A 26546-nucleotide genomic window follows, 5' to 3' on the forward strand; every position below is an offset into this window, starting at 1 on the left:
GGCTCACCTGTGTTAGGTACCACCAGCCTCCCTCCAGCATGACCAAACACAGCAGTTGCTTTGTGGAGAGGTCTGCTGGAAGTCAAAGTGACTTGTGGAGTGAAGAGGTTTTTGTCTCTTCTGCCCAGCGTCGTCCCCACCGCAACCCCTCTGTAGTCTGGAGCCAGGCCCCTTGGAAATGTCTGAGGGTGCGACATTACATGGTACTCTGCCCTCTCTGCCACCCCTAGAGACACAATGAAAGGACTCTGTTGCAGTAAAATAAACTCAGATCATCAGCCAAGAGAAAAGACAGGACTATGGCATGACTGTAAACTCAAACTTTTAAAATCCAATACCAACTAGAAGTTAAATACAGTATGGTGTCTAATCATAGCTCAGCAAGCGTAAATAGGCTCGGCAAGCCTGTCAAGCTTTGGATTTCTCCACAAGCTGAGGCAGCGTTCAGGGGGATGTAGTAAGAGTGATTCCCTGCCTTTAAAGAGGTTGGAAGGTGGTGTCTAGTATTTAGCCTTTCCAAACCCCAAAACACAAGAGCAGAAGTCTGAGGAATGGATTAATGGTTTATCTGTTTATCTAGCTCACTACCTAAAAGTGTAAACTGAGCCTCACTTCCAAGGCTATGGAGCATATCTCGATATCATTAACTAACTACATTAGTTTGTGAGTTTACAGATTACCAGAAAAGAAAAGAAAAAGGACAACACTAGCGATCTGATTTTTTCAGACACTCATTGGGCTAACTAGCTCTACACTGTAATAAATGATGAATGAGAGTCAACATCAACTTTTTCCATGCACATTATGCTTAAGCCTCAGTCTTTCAGCACAATATCACATGTGATGTAACAATCAAGTGCATATTTAAAACCTCTCTTTCAATATTCTCACTTTAAAACATTTGAAACATTAAAAACTCAGACAGCATTTTCAACCAGCTCATGGAACTAATGCTAGGTAAATTATCTATTTGCGATAGCTGACAAAATCTATACTAATGTAGAGTGGTTAATCTGCTGATATCACTCTGACCTGCATATATGCTGTGCAAGAACAGACGGCTTGACAGGCACCGCAACAGAACTAAGGGGGACATTGCTAAGCGAACGGTCAATTTGTGATGTCCTCCAAGGTGATGGCCATGACAGCTTTCTTAGAGGTTGACTTGTGATAAAAAAACAGGTTCAAAATAAGTATCCATCTGACAGCAACAGCACACTATATTCTACTCTGTAATTATTGCCTTTCTAAAAGTAGTTGACTACCACAGACATAGGCTTTTAAAACAGTTCAATTTTCTGACCTTTGACTTTGAGATCAGGCAGTGGGTCAAGGAGTGAGCGCTCAGCCATCAGCTCCTTGTCAATGGAGTCTTGAAAACACATGGGGCTGGTGTAGGTACGCGACACTGTCAGATCAGGTTGCATGGATGAATTAATAAGCAGGGGGTTTGCTACAAAAAACAAGAAGAGAAGAAAACAAGCAAATTACTGTCAACAATTAGACATCTTTAAGCAACAATTATATCTCAGGAGAGATTTAAATTAGACTGCCATGATCAATAACAATAACCAAAAGGGTATGTCACGACAATTTGTTGCTATCCACATGTGACTATTGCAATAATATCATCACCATGGAAACAGGAAAGGCATACAGTACCAGTGTTTAAATGACAAATGGCAAATAACAAAGGCTGTGTTTTAACATGCTTTAATTTGATGTCATAGTGGTTAAAAAAACAATTCTGTGACAATAACTTGAAATATTGACATTTAATTATATTATAGATTTATTTACAGAGTTTATTATATTAATATTCACATTTTTATATACATTTCCAACTTCAGGCAGTTGCAGGCAGAGGTATGCGTGAGGCTGTAGCAACAGTCAGCGATGCATCAATCACATAGTGTAGCCGTGTGTATTTGTGTCGTACTGGAATTAAAACTCACAGAAGTGTGGATCAATCAAGAAACACAGAAAAGTTATTATATACAAGATAAATCTGTTTATTGTGAGGTGAAATCATTTTGTGATAAATGACGCGGTTTGTCTTAATGAGCAAAAAAATGTACGTTGGCAGTTTATTTTGTTTGGGAATTTGGCAAGCTGTTGTCACTGTGACTCATGATCAAGGACTGCAAAAAGAAGTGACATGGAATGATTACTGTGTAACTACTGTAGCAATGTACAGCAGGCTGCAAGATATAAGGAGGGGAGGACATGTTGGATTTTATGGAGGTTTGGCTGTTTTAGCCCCCCTATCAAGTGGAACAGGGACCAAGATTAAAGCAGTCCCTGCCTCCTGCTGTGTTATCAAAATGAACTTTATTATACCCTGCTGAGAGCTGTTGCTGTGGCGACCCATAATGGCAGCCTTGTAAAAATATGCCTCAATCTGTGGGGCAAAACACACCACGCTTCTGAGCTGTGATGTTTCTGTGGTTAGAGACATGGGACTATAAATGCTCCATTCGGGAGCTGGGTGAAAAAAATAAGAATACACTAATAAATTATATTTTAATTTAGCAATCATGAATAATTAACTGAAGTTTTGTTATATGCAACATTAAAACAAAACCGCAGATAATGCCACAAACTCTCTACCCTGATGAGGTACTTCAACATTTTGCTTAAGTTATGGCACTTAAGACGGTCTTAGTAATAATAGATTGAAACAGTAAAATTGTTTACAACAGAAAATGTGCTTGTTACCACAAGTTTTCAGTGAACGTTTATTGCCTTGGGCATACTGATGTTTGCAATAAAGCAATAAATGCTTGGTGTGCTGTATAGATTAAACTTTATACTGTATGTTATTGGACATTAACTGCACTATATGCAGCACAGACTGCAAAAATCGGCTCAAGTGAACAAACTGAAAAAATAAATACAGTAATTTTGGCCCCTGAAGCATTTTAATAATTAATGTTGTTATATCACAATACAAAGACATGTATGCATAATTCAACTGTATAGATATGTACGAAAACACATATAAAGACAAAACGGTATGGCCTGCTTGTATATGCGGCAGTTTAAATGACATACAATGACATTATTATGCAAGTACATTTACATTATGTGAATGAAAATAAAGTGCAATAGAATCAGAAACACATCTTGTATTTTGTGGTCCCCTTATAACCAAGCATTATTCCATTCAGCCTCTTCTGGGTGTATGTGTGTGTTTGTTCACCTAGAGAGACAAGTTGAAAAATAAAACCTTTGTCTGGTCTCCCATTTGCGTGCATTTCTTATGTTTGGAGAAGAATGACACTTCATATAAATCATAATATCATCTTACTGCATTGCGAGGCAAAACTGATTTTCTGCAGATTTTTAGTGTCTTTTGAATCATCCAAGTAATAATATATGCATGATATATTAACACTCAATAAAAAAATAAAAAAATAAATAAATGTATACACCTGGTGCTGTATTTTTAATGGCATTGTCATGAGGCGTAGGAATGTGTTTTTTGGGGAATGTGCCTGTTTTTTTTTGTAGACTCAAGATGATCCCATTTGAGCCAATGTTGATGTACCTCAGCACGGCTGAGGTTGAATTTATGTAAATTAAGTGGTGGAAAGCAATTATAGCACTTCTTTTTAACTGCTCCACAACCTCTTTTTGCAAAGTCAAGTGCAAAAGAACATTGTTTGTATCTTTTGATGGCGAAGAGGCTCTTCAAAATCACAAACTCCTTTTTTGAGTTTCGCCTCTTCTAACGTAGATTTAAAACATTCTATTTTTTAAAGGACCAGTGTGTTGGATTTAGTGGCATCCGGTGGTGTAGTTACAGATTAAAACCCCCTCGCCTCACCCACCAATTCCAGGCGTGTAGGAGAAACTACAGTGTCTGCAAAACATGGCAGTTCAACATGGCGGCCTCTGTGGGAGAGGACCAGCTACCTCTGTAGATAAAAACAGCTCATTCTAAGGTAACAAAAACACAATGATTTGTTTTCAGGTGATTACACACTAATGAAAACATACCTATGAATATTACATTCCATTTATGCCACAAGATCCTCCTAAATGTCACACACTGGACCTTTAAATACTTATCAAAACACACATTTAAATGGAATGAAAGCAGAGTTAATATTGGGTTAAACCAAAATTAGCATCCACGACTGCTGGGTCTACACACTGTATGAGGTCCTTCTCTTTTAGTTGATTAAGTACCTGTAGTTATCATACAGCAGCAGGAATGATAGGTGTGTTTCTCTACTCTACTCTACTCTACTCTTAATTTATGGGGTGTGTGGAGTTTAATTATGCACAAATCAAACAGCATGCATTTCTTAATTAATTAAATAAATCATCCAATATGGCACCAGACTCCAGCAAATTAACCACACAACTTGCTGTACCTTTTCTACACACCACACCTGAAAGATATTCAGCCTATTCTGAGGATGTACTCTTAAGGATATGTACTAAACTCTATCAGATTATATTTTAGGAAGCATTATAAATGGTGTGTATCTGATTTTAGAAAACCAAAGCTATTAATTATCATATCATTATCTAACAGAACTTTTCTTGATTCTTCCCCAGAAGATTTGAACACAGAATGAGTCTACCCTCGTTTTTTTCCAGCACTAGATGTATCAACAAGTAATATTAGCAAAGTTTTTTTGTCCATGTATTACCTCCCAGTTTGGATACAGTATATGGTCACAGTGGGATGTGGAATTTTATTGCACAATTTTGGGTGGAAATCAGATTTTTCACACACATAGTCACTGGCTCACCTTGACGAGAGGTCTTGAAGCTGAAGGACTGGAAGCCCCCAGTGAGGGCGGAGGAGTCGATGACATCAACACCGTACTCACTCTGGCTTCTTCGGTAAAGAGTGACAGCGATGATCAGAAGCACCACTGTCACAACCCCCGCAGCGAGGCCCGAATACAAGGCCACATCACTGCTGTTCTCCACACCTTGGAAAGTAAGAGTGAGTAAGAGAGAGAAGCATATTTTTGAGAGACGTTTTGCTTTTGCTTTCTAAGTGTACTGCGCTTAATTAGGAAGCTAGGAGACATTTTCTCCCAGAATAAACTGAAGAACTGTGTTGCAGAGCAACATCAGCTGAGTTAAAGTTATGAAAGTCTTTTATAGGAGGCAAGTCTACCTTGGTTTCAAACTACTTTAGCGCCTTTTTTGTTTTCTGTTCCTCGTCTGCCCTGCTTCCTGATGCACAGCTTCGTTGTTCCATCCTGGAGTGTTAAAGCTACTAATGAGGAACCTCGGAAGGAAGGCGATTATAATCAACCCAGCACCTGACTGTCATTTCAAACACTGCTTGGCTCTGGTGTTGGAGGCACTCTGTGTTCCACTGGGATAATGTGACAAAACCAATTCATTAAATTAGCTCATCGGCAATGATTATGCTCTATCTAGTCCCACCAGTACTGCAGCGTCCAACTCCACAAAGAAATTGAATGTGTGGGAAATAAAGGGGCTGCTAGCTTATTCTTAAACGATAATGAGATCTGCACTGAAACAGGACATGCTGAGAAATCTTTTAAGTAGCCTGAAGCTCAAATGAGGAGAAATTGACAAAATATGCAAAGCGGCATTAACAGCTACAGTAGCAGGTTAATTGAGGGCTTAAGAAGTTTTGGCAGCCTGGATGCATTTTTTTCCCCCCATTTCTGACAAACAAAAAAACATAACTGTGTTAAAGGACAAGTATGGAGAACATCTGCCTGTGGCTTAATAGGTATCAAATTGTTTTTTTTCACTGCACACACTACACAATAGCAATCAACACATAAATGTCCCATTACACTAGACTACAATAACGCATAAAGCTATGTATATACAGCGATAAACCATTGGCTACATGGCTTGAAATGCTATATCTAGGTACCCAGGTAAAACTGAGGTAATAATGGTAAAGTTGGGAACATACATAACTGTCATTACAACTTTAGTTACAAATGGTATTTGGCTTTAATTACTGCTAGCCTTTTTAACAAGTGACATGATCCAACATACGTATGTTATAGTACAAGAATGGAAAATGGATGGAGAAAACGCACTAACCATTCAAATCTTCAAGGTGTTTTTAACAGAAACATTTTATTTTCCCCATCTGCTAAAATACACCAAAGCAATGAACTGAAAAATCGCTTGTATTTTCCACTTATTATTCATACATGTTACCTATCTGTCAGAACATCTGTGTCTGAAATATCTCTCGCCTCTATTTTAAGTAAGTATGGGAGGATTCACAACGAGTCAAGAAGAGTGTGTTAGTTTACATAAACACACCTGTCAGACATTTTTTCCCTTTTGTACCACATGCTTTCCAGCCATCACAATATATGTGTTGTTTCCTATTTTAGGGCATTCCACTCTTTTAGGGTAAGATTACTGACTTGTTAGGCTGAATCACATATCAGACATAGTTCTCTGACTTACTGCCAGTTCACCATGCTGAAACAACCGCTGCTGACGGTTCTCAATAAAAACACTGTCTTGCCAGTATCCCCGCTCCTCAAACATGGACTTCAGTTCGCATTGCCAACAAATAGGTGAAGTGTAGCCTAGCAACAGCCGAAGCAAGCAGCATAAGTTATAATGGTGACGATCAAACTAAACAAGAGCAGCGAGGCTATCTGGAAACAAAGAGCACCCACCAGCCGATTAATTGTCAATCATTGTCTGGTGATTATTGCGCACTTTTCTCCAATCAGAATCAGGTTTTCTTCCAGGCCATGGTTGTAGATCTCCATGGATGTGATTGTTTTTAAAATAATAAGCAGTGGAAGCTGAGGAGAAACTCACCCTGTGGCTTAGCATCATGTAGCAACTTTCGATCTGCAAAGACAGAGAAACATCAGGATTTGAGAGTTTCTCCTTAACCTTTTTGAATACTACCAGTCTTAGTTTATTTGATTACCACTTGTGTATGCATCCATGCCTGCGCACACTGTGTGTTACGTTCATAGAGTGGAATGGATGACTAATGAAGATGGATGAGGGTCCTGGTAATGAGCATGATTATAATGACGATCATGATCTAGCCCACACTGCCAAAAATGATGAACAGTAAATCTATAATGACACAGTCCCTGAACACAATGGGACTGACAGTAATGATGCTTAACTATCTTTCTTTTTAGTTAACCAGTGGAGAGAGATGGTGATGTTACCCACTCTGTGTGCAGAGGCCGCCAGTGCAGTTGTCTGTGGCCAGCGCCACCCCGTCACAGAGCCGTCCTCCATGTTTGGGCTCCGGAGCTGTACACTCTCTGCTGCGCTGCCTCTCGCAGTCTGAACTACACACCGACCACTCGCTCCACTCCCCCCAGCTGCCATCCACTGAGGGAGTCAGATACAAATACAAATGCTTAAGAAAACAAGGATGCACATGCACAGATTTGATGTGGTTGGAGTACACATGCAAACATGCTTGTACAAGTAAAGCACAGAAGAATAAAGATACGGATAAATACAAAAAAGAAACAACTGACACAAAAAAGCTCACTTTCCTCATAAGAGATTCAAACATCAAGCCTAAGTTGATTCGGTTAAATGTTCTCTAGGACTTTATGAGAAACCTGTTTCAGAGTAAGAGCTGCACTACTATCTATACGAAAACATTTTCCTCCTCATGGTGCCAAAATGTTGTGCTGTCTTGCTGACTTGGAGCACAAATACACTCTTATGCCACACTCCATCAAGTCTCCTTTCCACCTCCAAAGTTCCCTTCTTCCTGCTAATCTAAACGCAAATGCACCACGTTTATGTTCAAACTCCGATGCGGTAGAAAGAATCCTTCTGAAGGAGACAGTTGGCAAAGAGGAGATAATGTTTGGAGGAATGCACTGCCTTCCCCAGATAATTTTGTTTTTCTTAAACCTGATGAGCATTTTCTTTTATACTGGTGCTGTGGTTGAAATCATAAATTTGGTCTTGTCTAGAAAAAACACTTGGGCAGAGCAGATTACACGGAGGTTCTGATAACTGGAACTGCAGCTCTGCTCTTCCTCTCACATTCTAAGCTTCTGTCTATTTCTCTCGCTCACTCAGGTTCTCTCTTTTTTCACCCCTCTCTCCTTTTCCCATTAATATTCCCTTCATTTGCTGTTTTGTAAGGCCCGCTGTATTAGATTTCAGATACAAACCACTGTCACTATCAGCAGTGGAGACATGCAATGCATTCGCAGTGAAATGTAACTGGATAAAAGGACACTACCGCTAACTACAAAGCTTTTAGACTGATTTCCTTCCTTCCACACTGACACAGTTCTCTGTTAATTTCAGGTACTAAAATCAACTTACAGAGACTTTAAACTAAGTTGTAATCAATCACAGAGACCATACTGTTGCCTTAACTTTTTGTCACATTTACTATCATTGTGCATTAATGCATTTGTAAGTAGAGAGAAACCTTCACACTGATGCATTCAAGGACTTGTTGACAGCAGTGTTTTTTAAAGGAATAGTTTAACATTTTGGGAAATATACTTATTTGCATTCTTGCCAAGAGTTTGTCAGTTAAATATGAAGCTCTGACCAGGAGACGGTTAGCTTAGCTTAGCATAAAGACTGGAAGCAGGGGGATACAGCGACTCTGGCTCTGTCCAAAGGTTAAAAAGTAATGAAATAAAATAAGATAAATATCCAATAATTAACACATTATATCTAGTTTGTTCAATGTGTACAAAGGCTGAAGTGTAAAAACAACAATTTGTGGTTTTATGTGCTGCACATCGTCTTAGTCAGGCATAGTAACGATGCTGACAAGACTCCAGAAAGTCCAAGAAATAGTTCTAGCACGTAACGTCTCGTAAAACTACAAATAGTGTTTTTTTATATTTTGCTTTTTGTACAAAAGGGTTCAATTGTCATTGTACAATACTGGATTTCACAGTGATATGCATTTGTAGCCTCCTCAGTGCTACACAAAGAAAAATATATATAAACAAGTCAAATATTTTAAATTGGAATATAATAAAATGATGTAATTTGCAATAAAATAATAGTATCAATTAATAATGTAAACCAATGTATGTATACATGTTTGTATATAGACCTGTACACACAAAAAATATGTAAAATATGTGCAATGTCACTGTAATATGCAAGTTACAGTGCAAAGACTTACTACTACTTACTACTTAGATAGTAGTGGGAATGCATGAATAAATGAGTGCAAAGGGATCAGAAGAAAACATATGGGTGAGATATGGTGTTGGTGACTTTGTTACTTTTGCACAGAGCCAGACAAGCTGTTTCCACCTGCTCCCAGTCTTAATGCAAAGCTAAGCTAACTGCCTGCTGGCTATGGCTTTACAATAGAATCAACTTCACTGTCACACATACAGTCGCACACAGTACAACGTATAGTTTCATCCTCTGCATTTAACACATCCTAAGTACTATGAGTAGTGGGCAGCCACTGTACAGCGCCAGGGGACCAACTCCAGATCTAATCATTTATATTTAATGGGCAGATATATAAGAGTGGTATTAATCCTCTCATGTAACTCTTGGTAAGAAAGCATTTTTCCCCAAAATGTTGCACTGTTCCTTTAATGCAAGAACTATTTCACTGTATAGCTCATTAAGGCTTTCATACACCTAAATCTCAAATCTCAGGGTTTCCTTGCATGCATCGCTGGAGTAGATTTTAAGATTTTCACGACTTGAACAGAACTATTAACTGGAACCTGGGAGGTGGGAGGACAGTTCCAAAAACTCTGCATGGTTTTAAGCATATGCACAAACAATAACAGCATGGAGACTCCGTATGCTCACCTGGACACAGCGTGTTGCAGGTGCTCTTCTGCACTGACATGCCCTCGCAGAAGGCTCCCCCATTGAGAGGAGCTGGATTTGTGCAAGTGCGAGAACGTTTCTGCACACCGCGACCACAGCGTACATTACAGGGAGACCAGTCTGTCCACGACGACCAGCCTCCATTCACTGTATGTGCCACAGGAAAAAGGAAAAGAGATGAATGGATACTATAAGAAAGAAAATATCCTACATACTGCGGTAAAAGTATATTTTCTGTCATGAAAAGGGGTTCATTTAAAGGTGACAATGAATGTCTTATCAGGAAAAAGAAAACTGAGGTGTCTTCACAAAGATGATCAATGGTTTCTTCCCTTCAGTCTACACAGACTTCTTCTGATTTGTTGCCTGAAATAATGCGGGATGATTGACTAATCAGCTCATTTGCCGTCACAGCGCAGGAAGAAATACTATGTTCCGCTATTGTACATCTGTCTGAGCCTATCGGGAGTAGTGAGCCTGTCAGAGACTTCATTAGCATTAAGGAAATTAATGATTGATGGGCCTCAACAATGGGATGTCAGAAGGAATTAGATGAATTCCTACAGCTGCTAAATGTCCTCCCTGAAAAAATAAAAATAACAGTATGAAAGGTCAGTAAAATGAGCACTGAAACACTCCAATTAACAAGGTGTTCCTCTGGTGTGAAAGGAGGTGGTGCTAGTATGACATTATAATTTCACTTATTCTCCTTTGTCTCTGCAGAGCTCTCTACGGGGTTATAATATGCTGGAAACTGTGTCTGCTGGCCTGCAGCTATAGAAAGCGTTCCACACAAGGTGTTTAGTGCTGGCAGATAAAAGCCAGGGAGTTGTGACAGCCCACGTCACTGCCTTTCCACTATTAATAATTGAGTTCTTGTAAATATTGTGCCTGTGTCTCCTTGTTTTTACACATGAGGGATTACTTGCCCATTACCTGCTCATTAGACTCTTGTGTGAGAAAGACCACACGCTGTGGTTGAGCAGTGCTTTTTATATTAATGACTTTGGGGAATTAGCTTATGGCGCCAATTTGACAGCCTACTTCTGTAGTGAAAATTTATATTTTGATGCGGACAAGAAAACTGTTTGACACTGTTTTCATCATCTGTACTGCAACCCTAAAAAAATCTGCCGCCATGCCTTTTTGGCTGAGACAGACTCTAAATTAAGACACATTTTCTTTTGAAAAATAACAAAAAAGTACAATTTATAATTTGATATCTTACCGTAGACTACAACAGTGGCTGTGGCACTCCGTCTCTTGGCCACAATGTTGCTGGCAACGCAGGTATAGTTTCCGGAATCAGAGAGGCGGGCTTCAGAGATGATGAGATTATGGTCGCCTCTTGTATCAATGACACCTTCTGAGCTGAGAGGCTCTTCATTTTTCAGCCATTCCACCTGAAAACAGCAGAGCACATGAGTAACATAAGCACTATTGTTTACCCTGAAACTTTTTGGTGTGATTCCACAGCCCTATCAAATGAGCTCAAGGATGCATTTATCTGCACCACTCAAAGTGTTCTGATGAATGGTAAATATAAAGTGGATGTTATTTAACACTATTAAGGACATCAAAGTGGATATTGTTACAATATCTTTTCATAACCAACATACAAACATTTAGTTATCCATTGCTTTTAGATGACTATTTCAACTGTTTATCCAGCACTCTCATCTGCAACATGCTTAAAGTCCTAAGACCAAGAAACGTGAACACATCACATCATTTCCCAGGACTCCCCACTGGCTTATAGTGTGTCAGAGAATATAGTTTCATGAACTGCAGCATGTCTATGAACCTCTCATTGTCTTGTACCAAAATCTTTTAGGCTACCATATTGGACCCTCACCTGAACGTGAAGAAGCTGCACTTACAGTAGTTACCTGCACCAACTTTACCATCTTTAATTCTAGGTTCAAAACTTTGGTGTTCTGCACTGCCTCTGACTGAACAAAATATTCACAATAAAGCCATTGTCCTCCTACCCTGTATTTATGTCTCTCTTCCTCATAAAAAAGGTTTATTCGTTTAATCCGCATCTGCAGTGTTTTTCTTTCTTTTCTGTTCAATGCATTACGTAAAGCACTTTGAATCGCCTTTGTGAATGAAATGTGCAATACAAATAAACTTGGTTATTGCCTTAGAATAACATTAGGAAGGTGTTACATATTAAATGATGTTAAATGAAAGCATCATGCACAGTAGTAATGTAGGATTATCTGATAAGAACAGATATGTTGTGCTTATGATTGTTTTCTATTTACAATACAGACGTATTTATACCATACAGAAAATGAGAGGGCTGTATCCAGTACATTGAGATATGACTGTATTGATCTGTATGCAGTTGCTTTGATACACCAGTCATTAAAGACGTGATCTGATGAAAGTGTGTGATATAATTCCTTAATGCTAAAGAAGAAACCACCACTACCACAGAAGGTGTATTTCATTAATTTATCTGTTATCTTACTACATTTATTCAGACAAGTGAGAGGACACCTGCTGATTGTAAGATTAGAGGTTTGTGGGAAAGGTACAACATCCGGCCAGTGGGAGTGACGCAGTGGGTAGGACAAATCTTCTATCGTTACCTATTCAGGGGCCGTGTAGTGAGTGAAAATAATAAGGAACTACAAAATAAAGGACGCTCTGTTGATGCTCCTCTCCTCGCATGACTGACCCTGTAAATTGCTATTAATGTGCCACTGGCTTGAGCTTTTCATTGCAAGAGACGAGCTGGGGCATGAGGGAGTGAGGCTTGATTTATGGCAGTGTATTTGAGGATTAAAAACTCCACCCCACTGGGAGCTCCATGTGTTTGTGCATGCGGTTATACTCTAGTGTGTTTGTGTGTGTGTTTGTGGAGAGTGTCCATTTGCCAAGGGAATATAACAACAGCCAACAAACTCAGAGATTGCTTTGCTCTTTCGAAGCACCCTGGATGAAAAAATTGAGCTGGGAAATCAATAAATCAGGAGTCATGTTGTCACAAACGTTTCTTTTTTTCTCCCTTTGATGGCCCGAGAAGTCTTTCATCATGTGCCTTTAATTTAACTTTTTTCATCATTTAGCTCCACAGCTTTCAAGACAACCCAACCAACCACACTGGTGGGCCACATCGCTCATTCTATCAATCCTTGTCTTTATATTTTTGCCTTTCACTATTTCACACCTTCAATGTCTAATCAACCCCTGTGTTGCCGTCCATGCTGTATTACATTCTCCACAGCTGCTACCATTAATCTACTCAGCTGTGGAAGCAGTCAGTTTCAACCTTCCATGGTGGAAAAATGTGCAAATTTCTATTTTAATCATACAAAATGTACCCTTGTGGTTTCATCATGGCCATTATTATTTTACTTTAGTGTTTTTTAAAGGATCATTTGTGCAATCACATTCATCTATCTATCTATCTATCTATCTATCTATCTATAAGTCGGCTGCACAGTTTTTATTCCTCTCATTGTATACTTTCTCTAATCGACTGCAGCTCTATCTAGTATCTGGCAAGTAGGGAATTAACCTTGACAAGTAGGAGGTTTGTTCTTTATCACCTTCTGTGCAAATATTGCAGCCTCTTTCACAAAAGGATGACAGAGGTGAGCTCTGTTGTTTTCACCAGGGTCACATTATACATAGTCTGTGTATTGTCTGCAGTGTTCGAAAAGATTCTCCCTCAAAGGCATCTCTAATGTCAGACTAAACATTTCTTAACCCAAAAACAAAACTCTGAGACCGAGTTTATAACAGGCAAAACTCAGGCAGACAGAGAAAATGGCTGGACTTATGAGAGAGAAACACAAAAGATGATCTGGGGGGAATGCTACTGCTGATGGGGAAGTAGAAGCAGGTGTGCACATGGGGGGCGGGGGAAGTCAGGTGATGGGGAAGGGTGGGAACAAGGGGGGTTATTGCAGGGCAAGTGGGAGTGGCAGGCTGAAATGACAGCAGAGTTAGTGCATGGCAGAGGAAAAAAGCAGACAGGGAAAATGTGATACTAGGAATTGGCTGACATTGTGACAGACGAAGCCTTTAGAAGCTGTGCTGATAATGAACCAGCAGCTGACTTTTTGAACACTGACTGAGAGGTTATCTGGTGTTATACAAGCAACAAATTACATTTAGAGGAAGAATCACACTGCAGCTCCAGTCGTATACTGCTTTTTATAATTATATTTTCACTCAATAGAGGCTATTTTTACTTAACTGCCTGTGTTGCTCTGATGTGAGAAAAGGTCACATTAATCAAACGTGGATGAAGCTACTGGTCACCAACTATTAGATAATAAGAAATTATAATATATATATATATATATATATATATATATATATATATAAGTTCAGTGTTGTATGGTGAGTTTTGCAACTACAAACACTGTATGTCAATTCTAGCACAAATTGCTATTGTAAATCTATTCCACATATTCATATTATATGAATTATATCATATCAGATTACTTCAATTTACACTTCAATTTATTTCAGGAAGAACCCCCCCCCCCAAAAAAAACCCCCAAAAAAGCTAAATAGAGAACTATATTCCTGGAGGCTGCAGATGGCTGTGATGGAAAAACATAATGTGGGTAACACACAGAATTGAAAATTAACCCTCAACCCTTTGTTCGCTCCCGACATCTATTCAGATGGGATGCATATTTATAAAGTAGTGCCAAAATTGAACTTGACAGCCACAACATTATGTTGTGTAAATTAAATATATTTCAACATTTAGTGGATAATATGTCACCTCTGGAAAGACGGAGTAAAACTAAATGCATTGCCTAAAGCAAACTATTCAGAGACGTGCCACACTGTATTATATTAAACATATTTTTTTCAATGACAAATCTAATTTTAAAGTAGCAAGAAAAAAATATGAGCTGAGTAAATGTGCAACTACCATCTATTTTACAGGAATATTTCATTAATCAGTTAGCAAGGAGGTTTTTTTTAAACTAATTTACAATGTAATACAAAGAAAGTGGTATGCAGTAGTGTAGTACTGTGCCAGCAAAAGAACAGAGATATCTCACAATATAATACAATACCACAGTACAATTAATGAATTATCTTATCATCCTTCAAAAGTTATCTGACAAAAACTTGCTAGTTTTACTGCAGAGGAATAGAATTATATATATATAAGTATGCATTATATGATATTGTAGGTGTAGGGTTGTCAACGACCTGCAGGTAATGCAACATAAATTATAGTAAAGATACAGCATTTGTGAAATGCCATCAAATTTCCAATGTCCTAAATTTAGTGTCATTGAAATGACACCTCTTGTGTCTTTTTATAAGTGTGTGTGATCAAACTTTCATCACTTTTTATGACTGTAACACTGACCATAGGAGAGTGGGGATGAAAGCAGAGGAGAGTTAGTGAACATTGAGCCCAGGTGGGATTGGATCCTAGCCAGTAAGGAAGCACTTGACGCCATTTTTACTCATCAGTGTCTTACATAATTCCTTATGCTTATACGGGAACTGACTTAACTGAATTAAGGCTGACCATAAAAAAGGTTTTGTATGCTGCATTCTCCAAGGAGGTACAATATCTATACATATACTGTTTATATTGTAGATGGCTGAAGTGCTCTGTCTGCTAGTACTGTCCTAGTAAGTGTCCTCTGTGACAAGCCTGCCTCCTCTGTTGCAGTTTTAAACCTTGGCTCAAGCACTCATACTATATTGACAATCCCCATTGGCGGCATCTCATATAATATACGTCAATATGATACTCGGCGACAAGCTCATGGCTAATAATTAAAACTTTTTATTTATATTTGTACACACTGTGATAACAACATACTGTTATATACTTGGGGTAACATGAGGACAGGGATTGCTTTGGCACCAAACACTGAGCTTGTGATTAATGAGAGGATATAACTAGGTCAACCAATGATTATTTTCATTATTAACTAATCTGTCCATCATTTTCTCAATTATTTAATTGTTTTTTTGATCCATAAAAAGCCCAAGGTGACATCCTCATGTGTCTTGTTTTGTCCACAACACAAAGATATTCAGTTTACTGTCACAGAGGATTAAAGAAACCAAGAAAACTAATTCACATTGAGTCGCTAAAATCAGACAATTTGGACTTTTTTTTTTTTTTTTAAAAATGTCTCAAAACAACTAATCAATTATCATAATGGTTGGTGATTCATTTAACTGTTTACAACTACCTGATTAATCAACTAACTGGTGCAGCTCTAGATGTAACTGCAGGGGGGGACACAATAAATAAAGTGTGTTTCTTGTGGATCAGTCATATTATAGTACCCAATCTGCTTAATAAGGTCAGTATTGACACCAATCTCCACTAGAAAGTACCTCTCTCACATATAAAATAAACTGTTAACATTACTATTTGCCAAAAGAGTGTGTGCCACCACCATTATGACAACCCAAGTGTCTGGCACGCGCTGTAGAGCCCTCTGACATGCCACTCTGCCACTCAATTTATCATTGAGGATTCAAGGATGGATGGAGGAAGGAAGGAGTTTCTGGCAGACTCATCCCATCCTGCCCGAGTGTGTTTTTAACAGTGGTGTAAAGTAAGTCCATTTACTCAAGTACAGTTTTGAGATACTTGTACTTTGCTTTCCATTTTATGCTACTTTATACTTCTATTCCACTACATTGTACACTCCACTACATTTATTTGACAGCTGCTTTGCTGATTAAGATTATGAATACAAAATATAATGGATAGAAGATTATATGTATTATTATAGATAAAGCTACCCAACGGCATATTAAGTAGTTAGAATTAGCCACATCTTTACTAGCTGCAACATTACCATAATGCTTACACACATTATTGCACAAATAATAATAATATATATATTTTTTATATACTTTTACTTTAAGTATATTTTGATGCCAATGTCAGTATTTGCGGTATTGCTACGTATACTGTTGTAGTAGAAGTGTTTTATACAAATTACAGACCACACTACACACTACAGAAGACATGAGTGGTCCAGTGTTCATAGATTTACAATTGTAGGTTAAAAAATATATTTATTTAGGATGTATTGCCTTATTTGTGTGTTTATCATAAAAAGACATTATACTTGAATTACACATGAAGCATGGGAAGCTAACACTAGTTTTTGAAAATATGCTTTAAAAAGTATGAATATTTACAAAGTATTATATATGATTATGTGAATCTAATATCATAAACCACATGAAAGTACCAAAACAATGAAAGTATTAACTTATTTCACAGGTCTACTTTAATCAATCACTGCAATGTTAACAAAAGCAGGGAGGATGGCTGTGGTCTGTACTTCTGGGACCAGAGTCTGTTCACTGGCACAAACATGCACTATTTAAGGGCTTTCTATGTCTGCTAGAACCTTAAAACCACACTTAAAAACAACAACTTTCTAATCAATCCCTTTAAGTTGGTATCGATAACAAGTGAGCTGTGTTTGAGTGTTGAAGTATCGATCACTGCGGCATCGATCTGCCCTTCGCTCAGGATCATTCACACACCCTCTCGGCAATACTGTTGAATTGTTTAGGGTGTCATGTGTTTGTAGTAGTCTCTGTCCCTGTTCCTTGTATTAGCTCTGTGTTGTACTGTGGCTACACTGTATATAGTTGTTGTTTGTCTCTCTCTTTTTATTATATTTTTATGTCCAATAGTTTAATTAGCCTATGTGTGTTACTCACAGTTATTTTCAATTGTATGTGTGATAAAAAATAAATCGCTGCTCTTCCAAATGTTTGAATTTGTATAAATTATTTTTAAACTCAATTTATTGTGATTTTGATAAATAGTGCTATAGTACACAATATTGGAGGAGGCCCTTAGCAAATTGGATTTTCTCTAACATAAGAAAGTACAGAAAGGCAATACAGTCAGCTTCAGTCTTAAACAGTACGTGGGGGTCTGGAGGGGCACCGAAGATGGCTATGGCAGGCTATATTCAGGCCTTCTGAGATTGTTTAAAAATGAGAGTCCAACATTTTTTAAGCTTAGCACAGGTTGATGACATATGGGCATGAGTAGGAGGCGATAAGTTGCAAAGACTACATGAGGGACTAACACCTGGGAAGTATTTGGACATTTTCTGTTTTGTCCAATGTGTCATCCCGCCATGCCTGGCACAGATTGAGGAGGTATGAACTCTTATTATGTTTTTGTATATATTCACAGAGAGATGAAGGCCTTTTGCTGCTTTTTTGGACGATTGATTTCACATTTCAGACACTGGAATCTATAGAAAAATGAATTAGAATTGATGACTGGGGAAATAACCAGCTCCCTTATCGGAAAACTATGAAGACTTTGATTCTGAATCCTAATCATATTCCTACGCTCACAGAGAGATTATAGTCTCTCTCTAGAGGGAGAATTATTTGGTCAGTTACATTGAAGAAGACAACAACTGAGGCATTTAAATGGATTTGCTTAACCAGCAAATGTGTTCCATAAAAGGGCATCTGAGCTCATTTAACAGCCTCAGTTGCTGTCTTCTTCAGCGTACCTGACCACACAGTTGTCCCTCTAGTCACTCTGTGATCATATGAGTAGAATATATATGAATTCTGTGTTTGGTGGCGAGTGTTCATTTTTTAGGGTCCTTATCTCAGAGAATTCTTCCTCTAAACTAAATTAAAGTAATTGTCTTGTCTTTTGGTTGTTTTTTCCGTCTCATGTTTTCGCTTTGATTTATCTCTCTCACTGTGCCCCTCCTTCGCTCTTTCCGAGTGTTCGCTGCAGGAAGTGTATAAACCCAGAGTGTGATTTGCATTCTATGTTGGTCCTAGAGTCTCCCCTTCGGGGGAAAGCGATAGAGAGATGCACATGCTGATGAGAAGGCAGGGACAGGACAGACTCAAATGAGCCTGATAAGCCAGTGCCTAAGGGAGGAGAGGAAACGGATTTGCTTAATTGGCAAATTTGTTCCACTTAGATAGCAGCAACCAGTGTTGAACTACACCACACCTAACCCAGCCGACCAGGCCTTACGGCAGTCTGCTGGTGGTGGGGTTGTGAGCTGTCAAGGTCACCATGTTGACCATTAAACAGCAGCTAATTCAAACTGGATTTTCACTGGAACTTTCGTCTTGTTTGGCAACTTTCTCTCTGCTCTGCTTTGTTCATTCATTTCCAGCCAGACCAGAGAGTAAATGAAATGAATTCACTATATATTGAGAGCAGCATCAAATGGTCAGCAGGAGGCCCTTGAGCCATGCAGCGGTTTCATTTTTCTGATAGCTTTAAACTGTTTGAAGAGAGAGCCTGCAGCACTCTGTGTTTATGTGGAGAAAAAGGTATCATCTCAAACTTGACTTACAAAAAAAGCATGTCCTGCTCAAGTCATTCTAATTCGTCCCCGTATCAGGCCTAAACACTCAATTATTCTGCAAGCAAATGTAATGACCTACATTTACAATCACTTAAATGGGAAGTGAAAGCGACATGAAGACGATCACAAAGCATTGCAGTAGGTTTTGTTCCATCTGATTCAATTAAGGTTGAGTTTCATTAACAAGCGCCCTCCTCCTTTCACTTCCCTCATGCCGGCACCCTCTCTGCCTTCCCTCAGTCATCTATGGCCTTTTCTCAATGCAACAATGACTTTCATGAAATCACATTAAACAAATGAGCCCTCCAAATCTGACAGTAGCATATTTTAGAGGCGGGGGTGGCTAAACCCTTGTTGTGTCCTTGGTTTATCTCCACACCATCTCTGGAAATGTTATGTTCATCACTGAATAATTACATTTTAAGTACTTCAAATGACTTTGGATGAGAGGCTTGATGATTAATTACACTTGGTAAAGAATACTTGGGCGGTTAATGCGGGGCTAATGATTGTAAAACACTTTTTTTCTGAAGTTATTGGAGACATTTTCTTGGTCTCCGCCACTCAACTTTTAACCTTATAAAGGAGAGCACTTCACTTGTTAGAGCTGGCGAGACTGTTTATTTGCTTGGATGTCGCTTAAAGTTGTCTGTGTAATATATGTTTGACAGTTTTCTCTGAAAGTCAGACTTTAACATGAATCCTTTCTATAAAAGAATCACTTTCCTTGTTGCGACAGATACCTCCTAAATGTGTTTTTATAAGGTTTGGAAGTTTCAAACAGTCTCTATACTGACTGGTTGGGCTTTCAGCTACTGCGCTTTATCAGTCATTATTAGATACTAGATACCAAAATAATAGCCCAAAGTGACAACTGAGTTTGAGATGTGTAGTGTCGCTGTGTGAGGCTAAATCTTGTCCAGGAAATAAAAAGTGCAGTTATGTCACAGAAAATGATGGTTCCCTGATGGTGCCTTAATTGTTTTCTTGGATCTACATTCAGTATGCAGTCATTATTGTGTGCATCATCTTCATCCTCTGGTGATTTTGATTTTAAGAAAGACTTTTTTCTTTTTAAGTCAAACAGTTCGTCCACCAGTCAAATTACCAGCACCGACATCATCAGTCAGTCACTAATGTATAGCGGGGCTATCACTGCAGATAAATTAATAAAATCTTATTTTTGGTCACTATAATTTTGATCAAATAAGTACACAAGTCAGACCAAGCACTGGGCATATTACCAAAAGGAAATTAAACTTCAGTTTGGGTCAAAGAAACATTTTGATTATTATGCTCTAATCAGAGGCAATAATGTAATAACTCCAACATTACAGTGAATATAATCTGTATTCTAAATAGCTCCCTGTCTATAAAAAGTAGAGCCAAGTGAAAAGATTTGGCCATCTTGACTCTTGTCACCAATAAACCGAAGTGGATTTAAGCTGTTTTACTATGATACATTCTCTGTGGTCGGACTTACAGTGTGCACAGATTATTGCCTCTATCACTGCTGGGACAGATAATATGGCATTCATTAACATCCTACACAGCAGCCCAGTAAACTCCCGGCTGGCTTAGTTACAGTGAGATGCGGATAAAGTTCCTCCCTCTCTCACTGTTAGTGTTGCCTCTGAGAACATGAAGAGAGCAGCGACATAAGGGGATTTCAAGCTGTAAAGTCGGCTGTACAGCGTTTATGTTTTAAAGCAGCATGCAAAGTTGGAACTCATTTCATTTGCATCTTGTCAGCTGAGCATTTCTTGTCAGCTCCTCAAATTAACTGTTTGCATTTCTTCAACATCACAAGCATTAATTTCCATCAGGATCAGTTCGAAATCGCAGAAGTATAAAAGATTTAAATAAATGTCATGACCAAAATAAATACGCCAAGAATACAAATAGGGTTCAACAGATCACACTGCATCGTGACCTCAATTCCTTAAACTCAAACTGTAGCTGAGCAACAGCTTCTTTTTGAGCCAAATTTCACAGTGCTGGTTACAGAATAGGCTTTAACCTCTCGGAAAGGCCTAAAGTCATGAAAAGAGAAAAGTACAGCCACATTCCCAACTAGTGAGTATTTCCTTCCCGGTGCAAGTCACACAAGAGGGAGCTGGATTTGTCCCTGCATTATTTACTATTACCATTCTCTTTGTTAGCCAGAGTCACATTAATGAATGCATGAGGAGTTGCCTATTTGATGACCACAATGCATAGGGGAGACTCGTGGTACACCAGTGCTCCATTTGTGTGAGCTGAATCATTCATCACACGCCACACACACACACACACACACACACACACACACACACACACACACACACACACACACACACACACACACACACACACACACACACACACACACACACACAAAATGCACAAACACAGTTTTACGGGAATCATGTGAGCTGTAGACGGAGACTATAGTCGTCTTAAAGTCTTTGAGCCCTAATCTGCATTTTTGTTTGTGACCGACGTTTTATTCCTATGACAATACAGAACCAAAAATGCAGCCAGCTGGAGAAAATGTTTGGGCAATATGAATTTCAAGTACATATCACACACAAAGTGCTGACTTTCAGCATGAATTCATGATGAGCGATGTTAAACTGTAGCCCTTTTTATACAGTCCTCCAATTTTACCCAATTTTATGGGAAAACCAATAGACAAGTTAACATAGTGGATTATATTTTATTTATTATTAACACTGTCTGAAGTCTACAGGCACTGGCAGACGTTAGCAGTAATGACCTGCCAGGTCTGTACTAAGTGCTTGTTCACTTTTTGCTTGTTTGGAGGGCTTTTTGGCTTCAGTCTGGTACCAAATGATGCACATGAACACACTCAATTGGACTGAAATCAATCTTTAAGTGTGACATTGCTCTGTTATCATTCAGTGTATTTGTTTAAATGCAAATAACACCACAATCAGGCAAAAGAAAAAAGAAACATTTCAATGATCAATTATGTAAGTAAGTATTTTTACCTGAGCCTAGAATTTGCGTGTTGTGCAACCTTGTGACATAGCATCAAATTTTCAAACTTTCAACAAGGTATAAGACAAAATGTGATTACAATAATGAAGATTACTATGTAGGCTGTCTTTGGCAATCAGTCATTGAACAAGCTAGCAAGCTAATGTTATTTGAATGCATTTCTAAGGGTTAATTTCACTGTAGTCAGAACTGTTCATCATATAAAAAAGTCGAAACAAATCAGTCCTCATAATGTTTGTCACAACAACAAGTATGCTTTAATACCCAGTGAGCAAAAGAATGGCCAATTTTGCAGCCAAAACTTGGTGCAAACATGCAAGCTCATACAGAGCAACACAAAGCAATGTTTGCATTTTCAAAGGATTTAGACTGAAGACTGTGAAATAATACCTCCAGTGGGGCGGCAAAATGTTCATTATTTCAGGGATTTACACTGAATTGCCAGTTTTCTGCCTATTTGCACATTCTTACGTAGTCTTGCAAAAACTTTAGTGAAGCGTTTAAAGTTTGGTCTTTACTGACTGACAGGTGTTGATTTAAGTCCATAGTAATCTTGATGCTTTGTGCAGTTATTGGTTGTGGTTATTACACCTGTAGCAGTCTGTTACAGGTGTAGCAAAAAGCATTAGAAACACCTGTTGCCTCCAAAACCTGGTTCTAAGTGGAAACTGGTGCTTAATTAGTAACAACCTTTAGTCTGCAGTTCTATCTGTGCTTATAGAAATATGTTTAGTATCATTTGCACAGATCTCCCTGTATGGATGTGAACAACCTCAAATATCTTTAAAAGCCCCTAAAAACTATTTTCTCAACCAGCTTATAACTGAGAGTGACAGCATCCTTCATGAACACACATTTTCTGGTCTTCAAAGTTAGAACAGTTAGATTACTTCACATCAGACATTTCTGTGAAGTTGTAAAAAAAAAGAAGATGTCATGGTCTTCAGTGCCCCAATCAGGATTTCGCAACATGAATCAGAATCTGATGGCTGTTCGTGGGTTGTTTGGTCACTGTCATCAAATCTGATCAAACCACAGATCCTGTTGAAAAAGACTGGCTGATTTTTGTGGGATAAACTTTTATGAAATACTACCTAAAGATGTTCTTCCTTTTGTAACCTTGATTGTTACTTATTTTGCTTATGAATAATTAATGTTATACAAAAATACTTAAATATTGAAGCAAAGTTTACAGGGGCTTTAAAGCTGAAAGCTCTTCGGCCTCATTATTGTTTCATAGCAAAATGTGTTCGGGGGAAGAGCCAAACTTATAAGTATTCCGATTGCGCTAAATGTAATTAAAAAGTTTGACTTATGAATAAAAAATCAACAATTTATGTTTTTCAACATAATTTTTTTTTCGATGTAAAACATATAAGTCTGTTTTAATGGTGATTAAAACATTACTGATGTATTCAAACTTTAAAGGTGCTGTAAGTGATATTTTATTTTGTTAAAATAAGTGTTTAATAGCTTTACATTCCAACAACCATCACTCATATCGCGTGTTCGGTCAGCAACATGGGTCTCCCAGTCCCTCCTTTCTGCAGTAATAAGAGAATAGATTTTCTGATATCCTGTTCCCACTTTATCCAATCAGGAGAGGAAATCTACAAAGAGGTGGTCCTCTAGGGCAGGCAGCACAATTTCAGTGTTGTGATGTGGGGAGGAGGGAGGGAACTGCTAACAAGACGACAATTTCACTTAAAGCACTTTTAACTATTAGCATCATAAAATATTAATAACTCATTATTAGTTAGTATATGTAAAGACCTGTCAGTCATTATGTGAGTAATAGCGGGGTTCCAGTCCTGTGCTTTGAAATTTGCTGCTAGGGATGTCATTTTGTTTACGTATGGATCACGAACTGTGTCTTTAAGTAAATGCAAAGCTTCAGATGCTTGGGCACGCAGGCTTTGATATTGACACATCTGCCTACTGAGCCTTCACATGAAGGCACAAAACATCAGAGCGCAGCACAACACACACCACTCAACAGGACTGTCCACAAGAGCCTCATTTTATATTCATAGTAAAAATTAAAAAGGCAATGACAGGCTCTCTCTTTCAGACACACACGTAAACACTCTGAGGACGGAGAGAGGGAATGAAAGTGAGAGTGAAATGAATACATGACATCTAAATAAGTTATGGTTGTACATCCTTTTACCAGAGAACATAGCAAACAGATCAAATAACGATGGACATTGATAGACATTACCGCCAATATATGAATGATAACTCTAACTTGAACGGAATGAGCCCAAATCTAAACAAATGGCATCTTAAGCTCATCAACTGCAGCTCTAAACTGAAAAGAAAAGTGCAGACGTGTCCGTGGCTGCAGAGTAACAGAACATCATAAAAACAGAGTTACCCTGTAAGTAAACCAGACAGATGACTGCTCCTCTCCAGGCAATACAGGAGAAAATGTTACTTGTTTGAAGTGCAAGAAGCCCTCACCTCAGCCACAGGCACTCCCTCTGGGGGACGACAGTGCAACACAATCATGCCATTCAGAGGCACCTCAGTGCCTTGGGGGTCCTGCTCAAAGTTCTTCCTCAGGTCTGAGGGAGAGAATAAACAGCCTGCATTAAAGAACAACAGCATGAAGGAGCACAAAAAAAATGCAATTTGTTCCATGTGTGACCTTCTCCCCCTCACACATACATACAACCCTCTACAAAATCATGGCACCAGTTTGAAAAATAACCTTTACAGGGACAATAAGGTCGATCCGGTATGAAAGTAAAGGGGAATTGCTTACAGGCGATCCGAACTGTTGCCTTGCGGCTCTTGGAAGTTCCCAGGTGGCTCCAGGCGACGCACAGACACCAGTAATCCTCTGGGCCATGAAAGTCCTCCACCTGCTGACGTGACACGTTGATCATCACCTCGCGGATCTTCAGCCCTGCAGACAAGATGGTTGATTGCTTAGATTAGCTTTCATTATATCACAGGGATGATTCATCAAAGTGAGGAAGATTTGTGGGGACCGGATGATGAGTGAAATTTGAATCTGATAAGATTATCAGCAGTAAACAGATCTGCCATTTGCCAGGAGGAGAAGGAGGAGAGAACGCTAGTCAAACCAAATCAATTTCAGGGATTTTGTTTGGACAAGAATTTAAACTGTACTGTATGCTTTCATCTGGTTCAAAGTCATAGAGCTGGCCGCCTCCATGCAAATCCTGACATCCATGTCATTACTGGTCTTTTGACAAACCCTTGTTAAGACTTCAGTTTTGGCAAACAGATAGCCAGCAATGCCAAATGCTGGGTGTACTGGTGAGCGCTCATATCCTCTTTCAGTATCTATAAAACACAATCCATTTATACGGAAGTGACACTAAATGCTTTCCAGTGGAGGCATTAACTGAGAAGAACACATCAATCAGCCTGTTTTTGTTTTAAGGGAGAGCGTGAGCACTCATTTTTTTCTTTGAAAACATTTGAAGGGGCTATAATTTGAGGTAGAACAGAGAAGCAAAACAACGCAATTAAATACTGCATCTGAACACAGATACTTTCTATGACAATCAAATCATCTATTTTTGCAGTAGAACTTTGACTTAATGTCACACAGGTCATTCGTTAATATCAGTATATTGTCTGTGATAATGAGCTAGGAGTGAGACGGACATTTTCGGAGACAACTGATGGGAATTTAAAAGCCTGGTATTTCAATTACGCGAGACTACGCACAAAAGATGACAGGCTCGGACCATTAAAGTATGATAGGTGGCTTTATTGGGTATCTAGGAAATTGCAGCTTTCAAACCAACACATGTGATGTCTGTCTAGCACGGCAGAAACCTGAATTTCAGACACCCAACTTGAAAAGATTTATTAATATATGAATACAGAGTTATAAACAGCTAATGTTTGGTGTCAAGTGTCTGACCTCATCACTCCCCACAGCATGCAATTAGGAATGCAAAGAGGGGGAATGGGGAGTGCCAACAACAAAAAGAGAGCCTATGGGTGGATTCTGGGGTGGAAGTGGTGCTGATTAAATGGATTATATGAGCAGCAGTGATGTAGTTGTGCTGCTACAGTTGAAGGAACAGCGGGAGCAGAGCACTGCTCCCGGGCCCTTTACTTTTCTCTGCTTCACAGACCTGCCATTCTCTACCTTTGTGCCAGATGCTCTCAGACACACGTGCTCCTCCTCTCATCAGTCCTACAGTTTACCTAGCCTACTCCGCCTACTCCTCACCAGCAACTAATTCCATCATCAGCCACAGTATACATCAAGTCTACTTCCTTTGTTCCTTGTCAGGTTGTTAAGTTGTTGATTTGTTGTTGAGGCCTGTTACCTGCTTGTTTTGGACCTTTGTACCCTTGGATCATTAAATCCTTGAACTGCATCCGCGCTACATCTGTCGTCTG

General features: G+C 38.8%; 1 protein-coding gene across 2 annotated transcripts in view; it reads right to left on the reverse strand.

The window, feature by feature from the left end:
- LOC127370258 (netrin receptor UNC5D-like) overlaps positions 1-26546 on the reverse strand; it is a 150238-nt gene that overhangs the window by 16977 nt on the left and 106715 nt on the right. The window contains exons 3-11 of one of the 2 annotated variants that reach the window (XM_051412171.1): positions 24922-25065; positions 24618-24721; positions 11033-11207; positions 9784-9951; positions 7177-7341; positions 6805-6837; positions 4767-4952; positions 1304-1453; positions 8-226 (exon numbers count right to left, since the gene is read on the reverse strand). In XM_051412171.1, coding sequence (XP_051268131.1) covers positions 8-226; positions 1304-1453; positions 4767-4952; positions 6805-6837; positions 7177-7341; positions 9784-9951; positions 11033-11207; positions 24618-24721; positions 24922-25065 — 1344 coding nt within the window. The remainder of the gene's footprint in view (positions 1-7; positions 227-1303; positions 1454-4766; positions 4953-6804; positions 6838-7176; positions 7342-9783; positions 9952-11032; positions 11208-24617; positions 24722-24921; positions 25066-26546) is intronic. The other variant, XM_051412172.1, reaches the window with a different exon arrangement.

The sequence above is a fragment of the Dicentrarchus labrax genome, unplaced genomic scaffold (assembly GCF_905237075.1).
Source record: "Dicentrarchus labrax unplaced genomic scaffold, dlabrax2021, whole genome shotgun sequence".
Taxonomy (NCBI): Eukaryota; Metazoa; Chordata; class Actinopteri; family Moronidae; genus Dicentrarchus; species Dicentrarchus labrax.